Raw genomic sequence first — 23,139 nt, 5'->3', positions numbered from 1 at the left:
ATTAATGAGCGAACAGCACCGCCTGCTGGAGAAAGGGCAATGTCAGCTGCCTCTGTATTATTATTATTATTATTATTATTATTATTATTGTCATGTTGTTATTGTTTATGACCTGTGATGTAAATACTGACACATTTATTTTCCGTGCTCTGACACAGTGGCACTGTGCCGTGTGACAGCAGGGCGGGGCTGCAACTGCGCATGCTCAGTACACACTCACTCACTCACTCACACACACACACACACACACACACACAATCACAATCTCAGCATCTCCTCACTGATGACAAAGGGTCCTCCAGGGAGACGCGCCGCGCGTGACCGCGTCCTCTGCTCTCGTGCTGCTGCAGACAGAAACACAGACAGACGGACAGGAGGACAGACAGGAGGACAGACAGCCGGTGTTTGTCGGTGAGGATGCGCGCGGAGAGCAGCAGCAGCAGCAGCTTGCGGTGATCATAGGATCGGTACCGAGAGGCGGAGCAGCCGCAGCTGAGCGCGAGGAGCAGACCGGACACCATGAGCTGCAACTGGGGCACCGAGCTGTGGGTACGTACACCTGTTCACATCTGCCGCACCTGCACGTCACCCGAGATAAACCTGGAACACCCGCTTACATGGTAACCTGCTCCCATCAGCTGTGACCGTGTATCCAGTAACCTGCCGGCGAAGAGCCGGTGAACGGGCGGTGTGTGTGTGTGTGTGTGTGTGTGTGTGTGTGTGTGTGTGTGAGAGAGAGAGAGTGTGTGTGAGTGAGGCCCTCGTGTTTCTGTCTGCTCTGCCATAGCAACACGGTGAGTGACGACAGCGGCTCGCGCTTTGCTTCCTCCATGATGATGCTGCTGCAGCGCGCGACCCGAGAAACAGAGACCCCCTTCCGCCGCCACCATCACATATTATTGTTATTGTTATTACTGTTATTTATTTTGTGTTCCTAAACATGATTGTTTAGTTGTTTTCTCTCTCAGAGGATTAACACATTTGATGATTTAATAACTTCACTTGAAATAAAATAAGATAATGATTAAATAAATCTGTGAAAATAGTTTCACAGACGGAGCATTTATGTTCTGAAGAACACTGAGGATGATGATGATGATGATGATGAAGCTATTAAATCAAAACACACCTGTACGCTGAAGAAACACTGCAGATTTAAGCATCACTGAGCCGAAGAAAGAATAATGAATCAGAGAAGATAAATAAAACACATCAGTAACAGTCAGGTGTTCCTCAGGTAAAGGTGTTCCTCAGGTTAAGACGTTCCTCAGGTGAAGACTTTGCTCAGGTAAAGGTGTTCCTCACTATCAGTCTATATATAACTTCAGCGTACAGGTATCGGTGCGTATATATAACTAGAGTGTACAGGTATCTGTGTATATATATATATATATACAGTGGTGGAAAAAAGTTTTCGGACACCCCATGCATTTGTGAAATATTGCATTAAGAATCACTCTTAGGTCTTCAAGTGCAATTTCTTTTAGTACAGTCACAGCCAAAATACTAAATAAATCCTAAAAAAGCCATTAAAAACTTAAAATTGATTGGTTCCATAAAAATACGTAAGAAATTTTGAGTATTGGGTCATTTTGGTATAGTGATGAAGGTCGTTCTTTTTATCAAAAGACACAATTTTTGTTGCCAAGCTTCGTGTCTACATAAAGCCAGCACATTTCAAAGTTCTTCAGACACAAAAATGGCTAAAACAAGGAACCTAACGCAGGAAACACACCTGAAGATAAAGATTCTCAGCCAGGAAGGGTACAGCTGCCGCCAGATAGCCAGGAAGTGCAGATGCAGTCCTTCAGCAGTTGGATACACTCTGCAGAAATACAGACGAACCAACAGCTTGGAAGACAAACCAAGATCTGGGCGTCAAGGGTTTCTTCAGCAAGAAATGACCGCATCCTGATCCGCATGTGCAGGCAAAACCGCGAATGACATCACAGGAGCTTCAGCAGCAGTGGTCAAACCAAACTGGTGTCCAATGTTCCACCAGCACTGTACGTGGCGACTTTTAGATCATGGCTTAAGGTCCTACAAGGCTATCAAGAAGCCCCTGATCAATGAGAGACAGAGGTTAGCCCGGCGTCGTTGGGCCCAGGCACACAAGAACTGGACAGCCAGGAATTGGAAGAAGATTTTGTGGTCAGATGAGTCCAGTTTCCAGCTTTATCTTCCTCCTACTAATGTGAGTGAAGGCACAGGCGAAGCATTATCTCCAGCATGTACAGTACCTACTCTCAAGCATGGTGGAGGCAGTATCATGGTTTGGGGATGCATGAGTGCTGCTGGTGTTGGTCATCTCACTGTCTGTGATGGCACATTGAACTCTACCAAGTATTGTACCATTCTCCAAACCCACATGCTCCCTTCTGCGCGTGCACTGTTCCGTCGAGGTAAAAACTGGATGTTTCAACAAGATAATGCCCCTTGCCACACATCCAAGGCCAGTAGAACTTGGCTGCAGGAGCACAGTATCCAGGTCTTAGAGTGGCCAGCTCAATCCCGGACATGAGCCCCATTGAAAATCTGTGGTGGATTATCAAAGGTCTGTTTCAAAGCATAAACCAAAGAATTTAGAAGAATTAAAAGCAGTAATTCAAGAAGAATGGGACAAGATTACCCCTCAACAGTGTGAAAGGCTCGTGGGGAACATGCCAGCCAGGATTAGAGCTCTACTACGTGCCAGTGGCAGGACTACGAAATATTAATTTGATGATGTGATGGTTTATTTATTTTTTGTTCAGTTTTGAACACATTCTCTGTTATTTGTTGACTTTGATACCGACAATGTTGAGAACTGACATATTGAAACTGTCAAGAATTTAGTTTTGTTAGTTTTTCTTGTAAACAATAAACAAAAAAAATATAATTTGTATTTGTTTGTATCTGTCTAATGCAGCCACACCTTTTGAAACACAAAAAAGATTTTTCCACAAATATTTCATGATAATATTTGAGATTGTGTAAAATTTTAAGGGTGTCCGAAAACTTTTTTCCACCACTGTATAACTACAGCGTACAGGTATCTGTGCGTATATATAACTACAGTGTACAGGTATCTTTTTTTTTTTTTACTTTTATTTTATGTACTTTATTAATCCCCTGAGGGGAAATTCAATTTTTCACTCTGTTTGTCAATTACACACAGGTCCGAACACACACATGCACAAACTGGACCTATATATGCACTAAGTGGAGAGATGTCAGAGTGGGCTGCCCATGAGAGGCGCTCCGAGTGGTTGGGGGGGTTCAGTGCCTTGCTCAGGGGCACCTCAGCAGTGCCCAGGAGGTGAACTGGCACCTCTCCAGCTACCAGTCCACGCTCCATATTTTGGTCCGGACGGGGACTTGAACAGGTGACCCTCCGGTTCCCAACCCAAGTCCCTATGGACTGAGCTACTGCCGCCCCACAAAAAAAAGATGATACCAAAGCGATAGGTTTGCCTATCGCTCCGGCTTTACCAATGAGAGTTTGCGGCAGGTCCCCTGACGCGCCCAAACATTGGTTTCAAACATCTGTGTATATATATATAACTTTAGTGTACAGGCACTGTGCGTATATATAACTACAGTGTACAGGTATCTGTGAGTATATATAACTACAGAGTACAGGTATCCGTGTTTATATAACTTTAGCGTATATATATTCAGTGAATGTAGAGTCTGTAGGCAAACCCCAGAGATCTTCCCTCCGGAAGAAGAGCGGAAGAGCCCTGGTTTCTGGTGCTAGGCTGTTTGTAGTCCGTGTAATATTGATCAATCACGTTTGAGCTGGCTGCAGTTGTTACCAGGTTAAACGCTCCGTGCGGTGAACTAATGAGGCGTAACATAATTGGCGTCACTGCAAACTCTGAATTCATCACAATATTTCAGCATATTTACTTTTATATAAATGGAAGTTGGACGGAAATTCGCCTCCTCTGCCCAAATCAAACCGGAAAAATCGGGGGTCTGCCCCCAGAGGCTGTATCGCTGTCTGTCGGAAGTCAGCCGATGGGTTTCCGAGAATGGTGTGTATATATAACTACAGAGTACAGGTATCTGTGTGTATGTATAACTACAGCGTACTGGCGTCTGTGTATATATAACTTTAGTGTACAGGTATTGGTGCATATATATAACTACAGCATACAGGTATCTGCGTATATATAACTTTAGTGTACAGGTATCTGTGCGTATGTATAACTACAGCGTACAGGTATCAGTGCGTATATATAACTATAGCATACAGGTATCTGTGTATATATAACTACAGTGTACAGGTAACTGTGAGTATGTATAACTACAGTGTACAGGTATCTGTGTATATATAACTTCAGCATACAGGTATCTGTGTATATATAACTACAGTGTACAGGTATCTGTGTGTATATATAACTTTAGCGTACAGGTATCTGTGTATGCATAACTTTAGCGTACAGGTATCTGCGTATGTATAACTACAGCGTACAGGTATCTGTATATATATAACTGCAGTACAGGTATCTGTGCGTATGTATAACTACAGCATACAGGTATCTGTGTACATATAACTCTAGCGTACAGGTATCTGTGCGTATGTATAACTACAGAGTACAGGTATCTGTGTACATATAACTTTAGCGTACAGGTATCTGTGCGTATGTATAACTACAGAGTACAGGTATCTGTGCGTATATATAACTACAGTGAACAGGTATCTGTGTATATATAACTTTAGCATACAGGTATCGGTGCATATGTATAACTGCAGCATACAGGTATCTGTATATATACCTTTAGCGTACAGGTATCAGTGCGTATATATAACTACAGCGTACAAGTATCTGTGTATACATAACTTTAGTGTACAGGTATCGGTGAGTATGTATAACTACAGAGTACAGGTATCTGTGCATATGTATATAACTACAGCATGCAGGTATCTGTGCATATATAACTTTAGCATACAGGTATCTGTATATAGGTTTAGTGTACAGGTATTGGTGCCTATGTATAACTACAGAGTACAGGTATCTGTGCATATATATAACTACAGCATACAGGTATCTGTGTATATATAATTTGAGCGTACAGGTATCGGTGCGTATGTATAACTACAGCATACAGGTATCTGTGTATATATAACTACAGAGTACAGGTATCGGTGCATATGTATAACTACAGCGTACAGGTATCTGTGTATATATAACTACAGAGTACAGGTATCTGTGTATATATAACTACAGCGTACAGGTATCAGTGCATATGTATAACCACAGAGTACAGGTATCTGTGCATATATAACTTTAGCTTACAGGTATCTGTGCGTATGTATAACTACAGCGTACAGGTATCTGTGTATATATAACTTTAGCGTACAGGTATCAGTGAGTATGTATAACTACAGAGTACAGGTATCTGTGCGTATATATAACTACAGCATACAGGTATCTGTGTATATGTAACTTTAGCGTACAGGTATCAGTGAGTATGTATAACTACAGAGTACAGGTATCTGTGCGTATATATAACTACAGCATACAGGTATCTGTGTATATGTAAGTTTCGCGTACAGGTATCTGTGCGTATGTATAACTACAGCATACAGGTATCTGTATATATACCTTTAGCGTACAGGTATCTGTGTGTATATATAACTACAGCGTACAAGTATCTGTGTATATATAACTTTAGTGTACAGGTATCGGTGAGTATGTATAACTACAGAGTACAGGTATCTGTGCATATATATATATATATATAACTACAGCATACAGGTATCTGTGTATATATAGCTTTAGCGTACAGTTATCGGTGTGTATGTATAACTACAGAGTACAAGTATCTGTGCATATATATAACTACAGCATACATGTATCTGTGCGTATATAAAACTACAGAGTACAGGTATCTGCATATACAGTACAGGCCAAAAGTTTGGACACACCTTCTCATTCAATGCGTTTTCTTTATTTTCTTGACTATTTACATTGTAGATTCTCACTGAAGGCATCAAAACTATGAATGAACACATGTGGAGTTATGTACTTAACAAAAAAAGGTGAAATAACTGAAAACATGTTTTATATTCTAGTTTCTTCAAAATAGCCACCCTTTGCTCTGATTACTGCTTTGCACACTCTTGGCATTCTCTCCATGAGCTTCAAGAGGTAGTCACCTGAAATGGTTTCCACTTCACAGGTGTGCCTTATCAGGGTTAATTAGTGGAATTTCTTGCTTTATCAATGGGGTTGGGACCATCAGTTGTGTTGTGCAGAAGTCAGGTTAATACACAGCCGACAGCCCTATTGGACAACTGTTAAAATTCATATTATGGCAAGAACCAATCAGCTAACTAAAGAAAAACGAGTGGCCATCATTACTTTAAGAAATGAAGGTCAGTCAGTCCGGAAAATTGCAAAAACTTTAAATGTGTCCCCAAGTGGAGTCGCAAAAACCATCAAGCGCTACAACGAAACTGGCACACATGAGGACCGAGCCAGGAAAGGAAGACCAAGAGTCACCTCTGCTTCTGAGGATAAGTTCATCCGAGTCACCAGCCTCAGAAATCGCAAGTTAACAGCAGCTCAGATCAGAGAGCAGATGAATGCCACACAGAGTTCTAGCAGCAGACCCATCTCTAGAACAACTGTTAAGAGGAGACTGCGCGAATCAGGCCTTCATGGTCAAATAGCTGCTAGGGAACCACTGCTAAGGAGAGGCAACAAGCAGAAGAGATTTGTTTGGGCCAAGAAACACAAGGAATGGACATTAGGCCAGTGGAAATCTGTGCTTTGGTCTGATGAGTCCAAATTTGAGATCTTTGGTTCCAACCACCGTGTCTTTGTGAGACACAGAAAAGGTGAACGGATGGATTTCACATGCCTGGTTCCCACTGTGAAGCATGGAGGAGGAGGTGTGATGGTGTGGGGGTGTTTTGCTGGTGACACTGTTGGGGATTTATTCAAAATTGAAGGCACACTGAACCAGCATGGCTACCACAGCATCCTGCAGCGACATGCCATCCCATCCGGTTTTCGTTTAGTTGGACGATCATTTATTTTTCAACAGGACAATGACCCCAAACACACCTCCAGGCTGTGTAAGGGCTATTTGACCAAGAAGGAGAGTGATGGAGTGCTGCGGCAGATGACCTGGCCTCCACAGTCACCGGACCTGAACCCAGTCGAGATGGTTTGGGGTGAGCTGGACCGCAGAGTGAAGGCAAAGGGGCCAACAAGTGCTAAACACCTCTGGGAACTCCTTCAAGACTGTTGGAAAACCATTTCAGGTGACTACCTCTTGAAGCTCATGGAGAGAATGCCAAGAGTGTGCAAAGCAGTAATCAGAGCAAAGGGTGGCTATTTTGAAGAAACTAGAATATAAAACATGTTTTCAGTTATTTCACCTTTTTTTGTTAAGTACATAACTCCACATGTGTTCATTCATAGTTTTGATGCCTTCAGTGAGAATCTACAATGTAAATAGTCAAGAAAATAAAGAAAACGCATTGAATGAGAAGGTGTGTCCAAACTTTTGGCCTGTACTGTATAACTACAGCGAACAGGTATCTTTGTATATATAACTTTAGCATACAGGTATCGGTGCATATGTATAACTACAGCATACAGGTATCTGTGTATATATAACTACAAAGTACAGGTATCTGTGTATATATAACTTTAACATACAGGTATCGGTGCATACGTATAACAACAGAGTACAGGTATCTGTGTATATGTAACTTTAGCATACAGGTATCGGTGCATATGTATAACTACAGTGTACAGGTATCGGTGCATATGTATAACTGCAGCGTACAGGTATCTGTGTATATATAACTTTAGCATACAGATATCGGTGTGTATGTATAACTACAGCGTACAGGTATTGGTGAATATCTGTAACTACAGTGTACAGGTATCTATGCATATATAGAACTACAGCGTACAGATATGTTGGGAAGAGGAGGAGCTAAATATGATCATTGGCAATAATTCATAATTATTAATATTAATTATGGATGATTAAAATATTTGATTAATTAATTAATAATTAATTAATTATTACATAAGCATAATAATCGAATTAGCTTACAGCGGGGCACCACCGGGAAAACCGGACCAATGATCAGACGTAAATTCAGTCTCAAGAGTGTTCACTTAGGAAGCTAATTCTAGGGAGATATCAGCAACTATAAGATGAACAGGAAGGAGTGGAGCTCAGGCACTGACTTTGTCAACCAGCTTCATCACAGTATACAATGAAAAACCAAAGCAACTTCTCTTTGCAGTATAACAGGGTTTATTCACACTGATGACATTAATTTACAGCCAACATCAACATTGCTCTATAAACCCTATCAACTATAAAACATTACTGAATCAACCAGCAAGCATCAAGAAGGGTGTGTGTGTGTGTGTGTGTATGTGTATGTGTGTGTGTGTGTGTGTGTGTATGAGGGTGTGGGAGAAAGTGGGTGAGTGAGCGAGAATATGTGTGTGTGTGTGTGTGTGTGTGTGTGTGTGTATGTATGTCTGAGCAAGTGGGTGTGTGAGAGAGAGAGAGATGTGAGCGTAGCAAGATGGCGGCTGTGACGCTGCAAGCTACGTCACGCAATGGCGGCTCGCCAAGAAAGCACGCACTCAGAAAAAGGAGGGGAGCCGGTAGAGAGGGAAGTTCGAATTGCTCGGCTCCAAGTGTAGGTTAGTGGAAGAGAGGAAGAGAGAAAGGGAAGCACTCAGGAGTGTGGTCACGCAGGCGGTATTGAGATGCAGTCACCCGTCTGTGTTACGCAGAGACACGCTCGGCTCAGCTGGTGAGCGGCGTGAATCTGGACATTGAACCAACACAGCCGAAGTACTGATCAATCCCGCGTGCGGGGCGACACAATAGCGGTCCGACGAGGTCGGATCACTACGTATTACAAGCAGACACAAACGGGCAGGAGAATAACAGACAGCAGCAACACAGGCAATATTTTTACAATATCAATGCAGCCAAAATCGGACGCGGCGGTCCGTATCAACAAGCCCTTACAAACTTAAAAAGAAAACACACACTAACTACTATCTGCCCAGAGCTAAAGCCTCTTACTGTTGCAGAAGGTGGAGTGATGTGTCGGTTGTTCCTCGCGCGTCCTTTGTTACGGCAGAGGTGAAGTGGTTAGCGGCTCACAGCGGCTAACGGGTCCTCGGCGAGGGGGCAAGTCTCTGACGAGGCGAGTTAATTCCGGCTCGTAGCGGGGAATCACTCGGGGAAAGAAGGGGGTCCTTGTCCTTCTTCTTGAAGCAGGCAGTCCTTGTTATCGACCAAACTTCGCATCCGCGGGCATCCGGGTGAGAGGGTCAATCCGTGGTCTCGTACCGGGCTGCTCTGTGTTCCTCGGCGCACAGAGTGAGGGAGAGGAGAGGAGATCAGCTCGACCAGCGAGGGAAATCCGTAGGCCTAAAACGCGTCTAACTGTGCACAGTAATAACTCTTTCTAAAGCGTTCGCCACGTGGGACGAGTTGCTAAGCTTTAGGAACAGTTGCGGGTACTTCTATTAGCTATGAGGATCACAGCCAGAAGCGTTTCCCTCAGGTACGCTCTGTGATGATATACCCCGGCGTGACGTCACCGGTGCGGGGTTGGCCGTGGCGGATTTCACCCAATGGGAGCTGTGTTTCAAGGGACCTCTGCTGGTCAGCTGGGGTGCTCTGTTGGGGTTGAATCAGCTGATTCACACAGAGAAAGGGGGTTTACTGATTCCTTTGTTCTTTTGGGCGCCAACATGTGGTCTCAGGCTTTGATTGTTACATGTAGGCCCAAAAGTTTATGGATAAAGTGTAGGCCTTTGTTATAAATCCTTGTACGGCACAACAGATATCTGTGCATATGTATAACTACAGCGTACAGGTATCTGTGCATATATATAACTACAGCGTACAGGTATCTGTGTATATATAGCTTTAGTGTACAGGTATCGGTGCATATGTATAACTACAGTGTACAGGTATCTGTGCATATATTCAATTCAATTCAATTTTATTTATAAAGCCCAATATCACAAATCACAATTTGCCTCACAGGGCTTTACAGCATACGACATCCCTCTGTCCTTATGACCCTCGCAGCTGATCAGGAAAAACTCCCCAAAAAACCCTTTAACGGGGAAAAAAAAACGGTAGAAACCTCGGGAAGAGCAACTGAGGAGGGATCCCTCTTCCAGGACGGACAGACGTGCAATAGATGTCGTACAGAACAGATCAGCATAACAAATTAACAGTAATTCACATGACACAATGAGACAGAGAGAGAGAGAGAGAGAGAGAGAGAGAGATGCAGGTAATGACAGTAGCTTACAACAACATTATTGAAAGTAATAATATTATAGTTATAGTTCTGGCTACTGCGGTACAATATGTTGAAAGTATGTATTATTATCTGGCAGTATACATGTGTGACAATAGTCATATGTGTATAATAACAGTAGAAGTATGACTAATGACTAATGATGGCAGCAGCAGCAGGAGGCATCTGGCAGGACCACGGCAGCAGCACAACCACACACGTCACGCTGTCCAGGCACCGCTGTGATATGAGTTAATCCGAGAGACAGTGGAGCACAAAGGCTCCGGAGAAGAAGCCGAGTTAGTGACATCCAGAATGGCCGAGTTAGCAAGATGCAGTAATAGAATACGAGAGAGAGAGAGAGAGAGAGAGAGAAGGAGAGAAGGTGACTGGTGTATTATAGGAGGTCCTCCAGCAGACTAGGCCTAAGTCAGCCTAACTAGGGGCTGGTACAAGGCAAGCCTGAGCCAGCCCTAACTATAAGCTTTATCAAAGAGGAAAGTCTTAAGTCTAGTCTTAAATGTGGAGACGGTGTCTGCCTCCCGGACCGTAACAGGAAGATGATTCCACAGGAGAGGAGCCTGATAGCTGAAGGCTCTGGCTCCTGATCTACTTTTGGAGACTTTAGGGACCACGAGTAACCCTGCGTTGTCAGAGCGCAGTGTTCTGGTGGGATAATATGGCACTATGAGCTCTCTAAGATATGACGGAGCTTGACCATTTAGAGCTTTATAAGTTAACAGTAGGATTTTAAATTCAATTCTGGATTTTACAGGGAGCCAGTGCAGAGAAGCTAAAACAGGAGAAATATGATCGCGTTTCTTAGTTCCTGTTAGTACACGTGCTGCTGCATTCTGAATTAGCTGGAGAGTTTTTAAGGACTTACTAGAGCTACCTGATAATAGAGAGTTACAGTAATCCAGCGTTGAGGTAACAAAAGTGTGGACCAATTTTTCTGCATCTTTTCGGGTCAGGATAGGCCTAATTTTCACAATATTACGCAGATGAAAAAATGCAGTCCGTGAGGTTTGTTTTAAATGAGAATTAAAAGACAAATCTTGATCAAATATTACTCCGAGGTTTCTTACGGTAGTGCTAGAGGCCAGAGCAATGCCATCTAGAGAAACTATGTCATCAGATAAAGAGTCTCTGAGTTGTTTGGGGCCAAGAACAATAACTTCAGTTTTGTCTGAATTTAACATCAGGAAATTGGTGCTCATCTAGGTTTTTATGTCTTTAAGGCAGTTATGGAGTTTAGTTCATTGATTACTTTCTTCTGGCTTCATTGATAAATACAACTGAGTATCATCCGCATAACAATGGAAATTTATAGAGTGATTTCTAATGATGTTACCTAAAGGAAGCATATATAGAGTAAATAGGATTGGTCTGAGCAGAGATCCTTGCGGAACTCCAAAACAAACTGTAGTACGTAAGGATGATTCATTATGAACGTGAACAAACTGAAAACGATCAGATAAATAAGATTTAAACCAGCTCAGTGCAGAACCTTTTAGGCCAATTAAGTGATCCAGTCTCTGCAGTAGAATTTGATGGTCAATTGTGTCAAACGCCGCACTAAGATCTAATAAAACAAGTACAGAGACAAGTCCTTTGTCTGAAGCAATGAGAAGGTCATTTGTAATTTTAACTAGTGCTGTCTCAGTGCTATGATGCACTCTAAATCCTGACTGAAATTCCTCAAATAGATTATTATCATGGAGAAAATCACACAGCTGGTCTGCGACTACTTTCTCAAGGATCTTTGACATAAAGGGAAGATTAGATATTGGTCTATAGTTGGCTAACACCTCTGGATCCAGGGTGGGCTTTTTTAGTAGAGGTTTAATTACAGCTACCTTAAAAGACTGTGGTACATAGCCTGTTAATAAGGATATATTGATCATATCTAATATATGAGTGTTAACTAAAGGAAAGACCTCCTTAAGTAGCCTAGCCTATATATAACTACAGCGTACAGGTATCTGTGTATATATAACTTTACCATACAGGTATCGGTGCATATGTATAACTACAGTGTACAGGTATCTGTGCATATATAACTTTAGCATACAGGTATCTGTGTATATATAGCTTTAGTGTACAGGTATCGGTGCGTATGTATAACTACAGCGTACAGGTATCTGCATATATATAACTACAGCGTACAGGTATCTGTGTATGTATAACTTTAACATACAGGTATCTATGTATATATAACTTTAGCATACAGGTATCTTGAGTATATATAACTACAGCCTACAGGTATCTGTGTATATATATCTTTAACATACAGGTATCTGTGTATATATAACTTTAACATACAGGTATCTGTGTATATATAACTACAGCGTACAGGTATCTGTGTATGTATAACTTTAGCATACATGTATCTGTGTATATATAACTTTAGCATACAGGTATCTGTGTATATATAGCTTTAGTGTACAGATATCGGTGCATATGTATAACTGCCGTGTACAGGTATCTGTGCATATATATAACTACAGCGTACAGGTATCTGTGTATGTATAACTTTAGCATACAGGTATCTGTGTATATATAACTACAGCGTACAGGTATCTGTGTATATATAACTTTAACATACAGGTATCTGTGTATATATAACTACAGCGTACAAGTATCTGTGTATGTATAACTTTAGCATACATGTATCTGTGTATATATAACTTTAGCGTACAGGTTTCTGTGTATATATAACTGCAGCGTACAGGTATCTGTGTATATATAACTTTAGCATACAGGTATCTGTGTATATATAGCTTTAGTGTACAGGTATCGGTGCATATGTATAACTGCAGTGTACAGGTATCTGTGCATATATACAACTACAGCGTACAGGTATCTGTGTATGTATAACTTTAGCATACAGGTATCTGTGTATATATAACTACAGCGTACAGGTCCTCGTAGTCGTACTCGTACTCATCATCCTCCGCTTATCCGGGTCCGGGTCGCGGGGGCAGCAGCCTCAGCAAAGAAGCCCAGACAGTCCTCTCCCCCGCCACTTCCGTCAGCTCCTCCGCGGGAACCCCGAGGCGTTCCCAGGCCAGCCGGGTGATGTAATCCCTCCAACGTGTTCTGGGGCGGCCCCGAGGACTCCTCCCGGTTGGACATGCCCGAAACACCTCCCAAGGGAGGCGTCCGGAAGGCATGCTTACCAGATGCCCGAACCACCTCAACTGGCTCCTCTTGATGTGGAGGAGCAGCGGCTCTACTCCGAGTCCCTCCCGAATGTCTGAGCTCCTCACCCTATCTCTAAGGCTGAGCCCAGCCACCCTGCGGAGGAAACTCATTTCGGCCGCTTGTATTCGCGATCTCATTCTTTCGGTCACTACCCAGAGCTCGTGACCATAGGTGAGGGTTGGAACGTAGATCGACCGGTAAATCCGCCTGTCAATCTCCCGCTCCATCCTACCCTCACTCGTGAACAAGACCCCGAGATACTTAAACTTCTCCACCTGAGGAAGGACCTCCCCCCTGACCTGGAGTGGGCAATCCACCCTTTTCCGGCTGAGGACCATGGCCTCAGACTGAGGTGCTGATTCTCATCCCAGCCGCTTCACACTCGGCTGCGAACCGCCCCAGCGAGAGCTGGAGGTCACTGTTCGATGGAGCTAGGAGGACCATGTTATCCGCAAAAAGCAGGGACGAGATCCTCCCGTCACTGAACCTGACACCCTCCACCACTCGGCTGTGCCTAGAAATTCTGTCCATAAAAGTTATGAACAGAACCGGTGACAAAGGGCAGCCCTGGCGGAGTCCAACCCTCACCGGGAACAGGTCCGACTTACTGCCAGTCACGCGAACCAGACTCATGCTCCTTCAGTACAGGGACTGGATGGCCCTTAGCAAGGGGCCACCAACCCCATACTCCCAGAGCACCCCCCACAGGATGCCCCTGGGGACACGGTCGTAAGCCTTCTCCAAATCCACAAAACACATGTGGACTGGTTGGGCAAACTCCCATGCCCCGTCCAGCACCCTGGCGAGGGTAAAGAGCTGGTCCACGGTTCTGCGTCCGGGACGAAAACCACATTGCTCCTCCTCAATCCGAGGTTCAACTATCGACCGGACCCTCTTCTCCAGCACCCTGGAGTAGACCTTACCGGGTAGGCTGAGGAGTGTGATCCCCCTGTAGTTGGAACACACCCTCTGGTCCCCTTTCTTGAAAATGGGGACCACCACCCCGGTCTGCCACTCCAGAGGCACTGCCCCCAATGTCCACGCAATGTTGCAGAGGCGTGTCAGCCAGGACAGCCCTACAACATCCAGAGCCTTGAGATATCCAGGACGAATCTCATCCACCCCCGGGGCTCCGCCGCTTCGGAGTTGTTTCACTACCTCAGCAACTTCTGCCCCAGAAATTGGATGACCCGCCCCCGAGACCCTCGTCTCTGTTTCCTCACTGGAATACGTGTTGGTGGGATTGAGGAGCTCCTCAAAGTATTCCTTCCACCGCCCGACAATGTCCCCGGTTGACGTCAGCAGCTCCCCGCCCCCACTGTAAACAGTGTGAGGAAGTTGCCGCCTTCCCCCCCTGAGGCGCCGGACGGTTTGCCAGAACCTCTTTGGAGCCGATCAATAGTCTTCCTCCATGGCCTCACCGAACTCCTCCCACGAGTTTTTGCCTCAACGAATGCCGCCGCTGCGCTCCGCTTGGCCCGCCGGTACCTGTCAGCTGCTTCCGGAGACCCACAGACCAACCATGCCCTGTAGGTCTCCTTCTTCAGCCTGACGGCTCCCCTCACCTCTGGTGTCCACCAGCAGGTTCGGGGATTACCGCCGCAACTGGCCCCAGCGGCCTTGCGGCCACAGCTCACAACCGCCGCCTCGACAATGGCAGAGCGGAACAAGGCCCATTCGGACTCAGTGTCCCCCTCTGCCCTCGGGACGCGGTCGAAGCTCTCCCGGAGGTGGGAGTTGAAGATCATCTGGACAGGTTCTTCCGCCAGGCGTTCCCAGCAGACCCTCACTGTTCGTTTGGGCCTGCCAGGTCCGCGTGGCATCTTCCCCCACCATCTGATCCAACTCACCACCAGGTGGTGATCAGTTGACAGCTCTGCTCCTCTCTTCACCCGAGTGTCCAGAACATATGGCCGCAGGTCAAATGATACGACTACAAAGTCGATCATTGACCTGCGACCTACGTTGTCCTGGTGCCACGTGCACTGATGGACATCCTTATGTTTGAACATGGTGTTAGTTATGGCCAAACTGCGACCCGCACAGAAGTCCAATAACTGAACACCACTCGGGTTCAGATTGGGCAGGCCGTTCCTCCCAGTCACGCCTCTCCAGGTCCCTAACCCTGTCATTGCCCACGTGAGCGTTGAAGTCCCCCAGCAGAACAATGGAGTCCCCGGTTGGGGCACTGTCCAGCACCCGTCCCAGGGACTCCAAAAAGGGTGGGTTCTCTGAACTGTTGTTCGGTGCATAAGCACAGACAACAGTCAGGACCCGTTCCCTGACCCGAAGGCGCAGGGAAGCGACCCTTTCGTCCACCGGGGTAAACCCCAACGTACAGGCAGAGAGTCTGGGGGCTATCAGTAAGCCCACCCCGGCCCTCCGCCTCTCACCCAGAGCAACTCCAGCGAAGGAGAGAGTCCAACCCCTCTCAAGGACTAGGGTTCCAGACCCAGAGCTATGTGTCGAGGTGAGGCTGACTATATCTAGCCGGTAACGCTCAACCTCTTCCACAAGCTCCGGCTCCTTCCCCGCCAGAGAGGTGACATTCCATGTCCCAAGAGCCAACTTCTGTAACCGAGGATTGGACCGCCAAGGCCCCCGCCTTGGTCTGCTGCCCAATCCACATTGCACCGAACCCTTCTGGATCCCTCTGCGGGTGGTGGGCCAGCAGGGGGACGAGCCCATGTAGCCAGTTCGGGCTGGGCCCGGCCGGACCCCATGGGCGAAGGCCCGACCACCAGGTGCTTGCCCACGGGCCCCAACCCCAGGCCTGGCTCCAGGGCAGGGCCCCGGTAACCCTCCGGGCCGGGTACACGTGTCCTTGATTGTCTCCATCATGAAGGGTCTTCTGAACTGTTCTTCGTCTGACCCTTCGCCCAGAACCAATCTGCCATGGGAAACCCTACCAGGGGCAAAATGCCCCCGACAGCATAGCTCCTAGGGTCATCAGGGCACTCAAACTCCTCCACCACGATAAGGTGACGGTTCTTGGAGGAGAACGTACCGGTATCTGTGTATATATAACTACAGCACTCAGGTATCTGTGTATATATAGCTTTAGCGTACAGGTATCGGTGCCTACGTATAACTACAGAGTACAGGTATCTGTGTATGTATAACTTTAGCATACAGGTATCGGTGCATATGTATAACTACAGTGTACAGGTATCTGTGCATATATAACTTTAGCATGCAGGTATCTGTGTATATATAACTACAGCGTACATGTATCTGTGTGTGTGTATATATATATATATATATATATATATATATATATATATAACTACAGCGTACATGTATCAATGCGTATATGTAACTATAGTGTACTATATGTGTTAGTGTTTATATATAACATCAGTGTTTGTTTGTTTGTTTCAGGATCAATTCGATAACTTGGAGAAACACACTAGTTGGGGAATTGACTTCTTGGAGAGATACAGCAAGTTTGTTAAAGAGCGAGCCGACATCGAGCTGAGCTACGCCAAACAGATCAGGTACTAATGTCACCCGTACGTCACCTGCACACTGGGTGTGGTTACATGATGGCTTCTCATTCAGAATGAAATAAATCTGAATGAAATCATTCGGAATTAAAGTCTTTCCAGGTAGTTTACATGAGAAATATTCATTCTGAATGAGGGTTTACAGGGAGATCAGTTAAATCACCTTTTTTCGGGTCTGCACAAAGTTTGGGGCAGGGAAGGTTTCTGATTGGATAGGGGGCGGGGCAGATGTTATGTGTTTACGTTTACCAGAAGAAAACACTGTAGTCCTCGCTCCGGATAACAAGATGCTTGACGATGCCGTTCTTAGTGCCTTTTTCGGACGTGTTCTGCTTATATTCTTGAAGCAGCAGTACGACAACAACCTTGTTCTGCTAATGCTTCGTCTGTTGAGGAGGAGAAGGGAGGTAGAAGGTCGAAAAAGGGAGATAGAAGACTGTGCTGTGGCGTATGGAAACTGGTGAGTGCAACGAGTCCGACTGCTTTATCTCAGCCCGTTGCTATGCGCGCTATATACGTCATCGCGCCAGAAGGGCAAGGAAACGAGCATGCGCAGAAAGACCGGAATGAACTTAAAGAGGAATGAGTGTATACAAGCACACAACATTCTTTCACTCGGAATGACAAACGGAATAAACCACCCCCTTTAATCGGATTTAATTTTCAATCGGAATGACCGTTTACATGACCACTTTCAATCGGAATGACCTTTCATGATGAATGAAAAGATGAATGAATGTATGTCCCCTGTATGTCACATTTACGTCACCTGTATGTCACCTGTACGTCACATGTACATCACCTGCACATCACCTGTATGTCACCTGTATGTCACTTTTACATTACCTGTGTCTCAGTACCTGTCTCACCTGTACGTTTCTCTCTCAGTACCTGTCTGTCTCACCTGTGCCCGTCTCACCTGTGTCCACCTGTGTCTGTCTCACCGGTGTCTGTCTCAATTGTGTCCACCTGTGTCTGTCTCACCTGTGTCCACCTGCCTGTCTGCAGGAGTCTGTCTAAGAAGTACCACCCTAAGAGGAGCAGAGAGGACGAGAGCAGGTCAGTAAATAGATTTATTTATTTATTTTTCTGTCCTCTGAAATCAGGTGTTTAACTCTTGTTTCAGTTGCTGAACTCACCTGGATCATGTGTTTAGACTCCGCCCACACGGCTGATATCAGGAGTGACATCTATGTATTGGTGATGGATGTTGATCCAAAAGAGTTTTAAGTGTTACGAAGGTGACTCTCTCTCTACCTGGATAGATAGCCATGGTAACCAATACTGCAGATCCCACTTGGTCCGCGCTGGTTTATGGTTCCAGTTTACGAGTGACGTCACCTCAAAGGTTCCTTAATCAATCAGCTCCTGTGGACGTACAGTCAATCTGTGATCAATATTCAATCAGTGATTGATACAGATTATCAGCTGAGGGATGTTATTATCAAACATGTTGATCAGTGACAGTTCGTTAATAATTTACTGAACAGTTAACGAAGAACAAACTCGTTCACCAGGTGAATCCACAGGTGTCATCATCCAGGTGTTTCTGTTGTCAGTGACTCAACATGTTCAGAGTTTCATCTCCGACAGGTGCTTCAATAAAATCACATCAGTCAGTGAAACTTTATTCACTCAGCTCCATTTTACACTGAGGTCACAGGAGAACACACCCAAAACAGACAAACAAACAAACAAACAATGAAAGATACAGATATATAGATCTATCTTCATTATTCAAAGAAACAAGATAAAAGACCTAACGAATCTCCAGACCTCCTCCTGACCTCCTCCTGACCTCCTCCTTACCTTCTCTTTACCTCCTCATGACCTCCTCCTTACCTTCTCTTTACCTCCTCATGACCTCCTCCTTACCTTCTCCTGACCTCCTCCTGACCTTCTCCTGACCTCCCCCTGACCTCCTCCTCCTGACCTTCTGACCTCCTCATGACCTCCTCCTGACTCGTCCACAGGAAGTGGTCCAATCAGCAGGTCTAGACGGCCAGAGCAGTCGTTCTCTGATAAATGAGAAACTTTTTTTAGTCTTATTTAAGTTTTTTATTTAAACTTTTTTAATAACAGGTGGAGGCTGGGTGGAGGCTATCTGTCAGAGGTGGAGGTTATCTGTCAGAGGTGAAGGTTATCTGTCAGAGGTGAAGGTCATGTGTCAGAGGTGGAGGTTATCTGTCAGAGGTGGAGGTTATGTGTCAGAGGTGGAGGTTATCTGTCAGAGGTGGAGGTTATGTGTCAGAGATGAAGGTCATGTGTCAGAGGTGAAGGTTATCTGTCAGAGGTGGAGGTCATGTGTCAGAGGTGGAAGTTATGTGTCAGAGGTGGAGGTTATCTGTCAGAGGTGGAAGTTATGTGTCAGAGGTGGAGGTTATGTGTCAGAGGTAGAGGTTATGTGTCAGAGGTGAAGGTCATGTGTCAGAGGTGGAGGTTATCTGTCAGAGGTGGAAGTTATGTGTCAGAGGTGGAAGTTATGTGTCAGAGGTGAAGGTCATGTGTCAGAGGTGGAGGTTATCTGTCAGAGGTGGAGGTTATCTGTCAGAGGTGGAAGTTATGTGTCAGAGGTGGAGGTTATGTGTCAGAGGTAGAGGTTATGTGTCAGAGGTGAAGGTCATGTGTCAGAGGTGGAGGTTATCTGTCAGAGGTGGAAGTTATGTGTCAGAGGTGGAGGTTATGTGTCAGAGATGAAGGTCATGTGTCAGAGGTGGAGGTTATCTGTCAGAGGTGAAAGTTATGTGTCAGAGGTGGAGGTTATCTGTCAGAGGTGAAAGTTATGTGTCAGAGGTGGAGGTTATCTGTCAGAGATGAAGGTCATGTGTCAGAGGTGGAGGTTATCTGTCAGAGGTGAAAGTTATGTGTCAGAGGTGGAGGTTATCTGTCAGAGGTGAAGGTCATGTGTCAGAGGTGGAGGTTATGTGTCAGAGGTGGAGGTTATGTGTCAGAGATGAAGGTCATGTGTCAGAGGTGGAGGTTATCTGTCAGAGGTGGAGGTTATATGTCAGAGGTGGAGGTTATCTGTCAGAGATGAAGGTCATGTGTCAGAGGTGGAGGTTATATGTCAGAGGTGAAGGTCATGTGTCAGAGGTGGAAGTTATGTGTCAGAGGTGGAGGTCATGTGTCAGAGGTGGAGGTTATGTGTCAGAGGTGGAGGTAGGTCTGGGCGATACATCGAATATACTTGATGTATCGCGGGTTTGTCTCTGTGCAATGTAGAAAATGACTATATCGTAAGTATTCGAGTATACATTCTCATGCAGTTGCTTTTAGTCGTGCGCATTACACTACAGGCTTTTCTCACTCTTTCTTGTCTCTCCTCACAGAGAGATAAAACAAGCGCACCTTGTTACATACGCCACGACATCTATTGCACGTCTGTCCGTCCTGGAAGAGGGATCCCTCCTCAGTTGCTCTTCCTGAGCTTTCTACCATTTTTTCCCTGTTAAAGGGTTTTTTGGGGAGTTTTTCCTGATCAGCTGTGAGGGTCATAAGGACAGAGGGATGTCTTATGCTGTAAAGCCCTGTGAGGCAAATTGTGATTTGTGATATTGGGCTTTATAAATGAAACTGATTGATTGATTGACATACTGTCGTGCGTGCAATGTCATACGCCCTCGCCTAGCAGAAAGGTGCGGTGGCAGGTAGTGTAAGCGGAGCGGTGCGAGTGGTAATACGAGAGAGAGAAGGTGCGAATCTGGTAACAACTGGAGGAAGAAGAATTAATTCCCAAGAAAAACAACACGGGGTCCATTGTCTGGCGGTGGTTTGGCTTCAAGCTGGAAGATGTTGAACAGACAACCGTAATATGTAAAGTATGCAGCAAAAGCGTTGCTACAAAAAGTAGCAGCACTACTAATTTGTACCATCATTTGAAAAGTCACCCGCTACAGAATGAAGAGTGCTTGAAACTCTGCATGTCAACATCTCCGGCTGGCGCCATACCAAAGAAAATGCCGAAGCAACCAGCACTGACCCAATTGAGCCTGGCGTCTTCCCTTTCCAGATTTTAAATAAATTTTCCTTTTCACCATTTGATTTCCTATTATGCAGCTAATTTTAATTTTACAGTTTTTGAAATATCTTGTGTGACATCCTGCACAAAAGTGCATATTTTTCTTTTAAAATATCCTACTGGCATTATGTACAAAAAGTTCACTTAAATTTAATGTTGTTTTTATATATCATCTTAGTGACATCATGCACAAAAATGCACTTTATTTGTTTTAAAATAGTGTAGTGGCATTCTGTACAAAAAGTGCACTTTAAATTAGTGTTGTTTTTATGTCATCTTAGTGACATCATGCACAAAAGTGCACTAATATCTTGTTTTAAAATGTCTCTGACAATCTTGCACTTTCTGTTTTGAAATTACATGAATGTTTATGCCACTGCTTAATAACTGTTTAATAAATACAGTTTTGGTAAATTGACTTAGTTGTGATTTCCCTCTTTGCATGAAAGTTTAAAATTATCATATATTAATGCAGTATGAGCAAGAATGTTTTAATGTAGACACATAGAATCATCATACTGGTGTGATTATATGCATCAAGTGTTAATTCAAGGCTAAGGCAAAATATCGAGATATATATTGTGTATCGTGACATGGCCTAAAAATATTGAGATATTAATAAAAGGCCATATCGCCCAGCCCTAGGTGGAGGTCATGTGTCAGAGGTGGAGGTTATGTGTCAGAGGCGGAGGTTATATTTTATACAGAACAGCAGGTGTGTGGTCGGTTTTAAAAGCTACTCTCTGATTGGTCGTTGCAGGTACACCTGGTGTTTGGCGTTCGCGGCAACGCTCCGTCAGCTGAACGAACTTGCTGTTCAGAGAGAAGAACTCGCTGAAAACCTGAATACGCAGATCGTCTGTGAGCTGACACGCTACACACAGGAAGTGAAGACCGAGAGGAAGACTGTGAGTAAAGAAACAAACAAACAAACACAGCTGAGGGGTATTCCAGGTTCAACATACTCTGAGTCTAATCCTGAACTCTGATTTGACTTACCCTGATCTGGGAAACTCTGAGTATCCGGTTCCAGAACAGCTGATTTGACTTTGTTCAGTCACCTCTGAGTAGGTACACCTTGAGTTAAGCACGTGCACAACCACAATAAAAAGCCATCATCAATGGAGCCCCGATACCTCGAGTCACCATGGCAACCGGAGAGAAAAAGCGATCAACTTATTTTACACCTGTGGAATTGGAGGTGCTGATGAATGCCTACAGCGAATATGAGCATATATTTCATAAACAAAGTAACAGCACTAAAGCTGCCAAGGAGAGAGAGGCAGCATGGGAGAAAACTGCTGCCCGAGTCAACGCGTACATTTGAATGCACTAGTTCATTAATTTAACATTTATCCACACTTAATTAAAATCGTAGCTTACAGGTGAAAAAGTGGCTTTGAATAAAATCTGATGTTCATGTAGGTGCAATCTCACAGGGGAAAAACACACTTGGAAGCAGCTTAAAATGAAATATAAAAACATCATTCAAACAGGTAAGGGATATTTGACTTGGCCATGACTGTACCTTCTTTTAGTTTGATTCATATTTGATTTATTAAACAAAGTAGCTTCAATAACCTGTCATTCAGTGGCTATGTCATTATGTACTGTAGGTCACCAGTAATTTAAACCCCCCAAAAATACTGTTTCAACTTGTGTGTCCTCTTGCCTAATATCAATCAATCAATCAATCAATTTTATTTATAAAGCCCAATATCACAAATCACAATTTGCCTCACAGGGCTTTACAGCATACGACATCCCTCTGTCCTTAAGACCCTCACAGCGGATCAGGAAAAACTCCCCAAAAAAAACCCTTTAACGGGGGGAAAAAAACGGTAGAAACCTCAGGAAGAGCAACTGAGGAGGGATCCCTCTTCCAGGACGGACAGACGTGCAATAGATGTCGTACAGAACAGATCAGCATGATAAATTAACAGTAATCCATATGACACAGAGAGAGAGAGAGAGAGAGAGAGAGAGAGAGAGGGAGAGAGAGAGAGAGAGCGAGAGAGAGAGATATGCAGGTAATGACAGTATCTTACAACAACATTAATGGAAGTAATAATATTATAGTTATAGTTCTGGTTACTGCGGTACAA

At 44.6% G+C, this 23,139-nt stretch overlaps 1 protein-coding gene across 2 annotated transcripts in view; it reads left to right on the top strand.

Annotated features, from left to right (window-relative positions):
* Positions 1–239: 239 nt before the first annotated feature.
* fnbp1a (formin binding protein 1a) overlaps positions 240–23,139 on the top strand; it is a 53,219-nt gene continuing 30,319 nt past the window's right edge. For both annotated transcript variants that reach the window (XM_049579730.1, XM_049579731.1), the window contains exons 1-4: positions 240–549; positions 16,892–17,007; positions 18,025–18,075; positions 21,795–21,942. In XM_049579730.1, the coding sequence (XP_049435687.1) occupies positions 520–549; positions 16,892–17,007; positions 18,025–18,075; positions 21,795–21,942 (345 nt within the window). In that variant the 5' untranslated portion in view covers positions 240–519. The remainder of the gene's footprint in view (positions 550–16,891; positions 17,008–18,024; positions 18,076–21,794; positions 21,943–23,139) is intronic.

The sequence above is a fragment of the Epinephelus fuscoguttatus genome, linkage group LG6, assembly GCF_011397635.1.
Source record: "Epinephelus fuscoguttatus linkage group LG6, E.fuscoguttatus.final_Chr_v1".
In the NCBI taxonomy this organism is placed as follows: domain Eukaryota; kingdom Metazoa; phylum Chordata; class Actinopteri; order Perciformes; family Serranidae; genus Epinephelus; species Epinephelus fuscoguttatus.
This window is presented reverse-complemented; position numbering and strand designations above follow the sequence as displayed.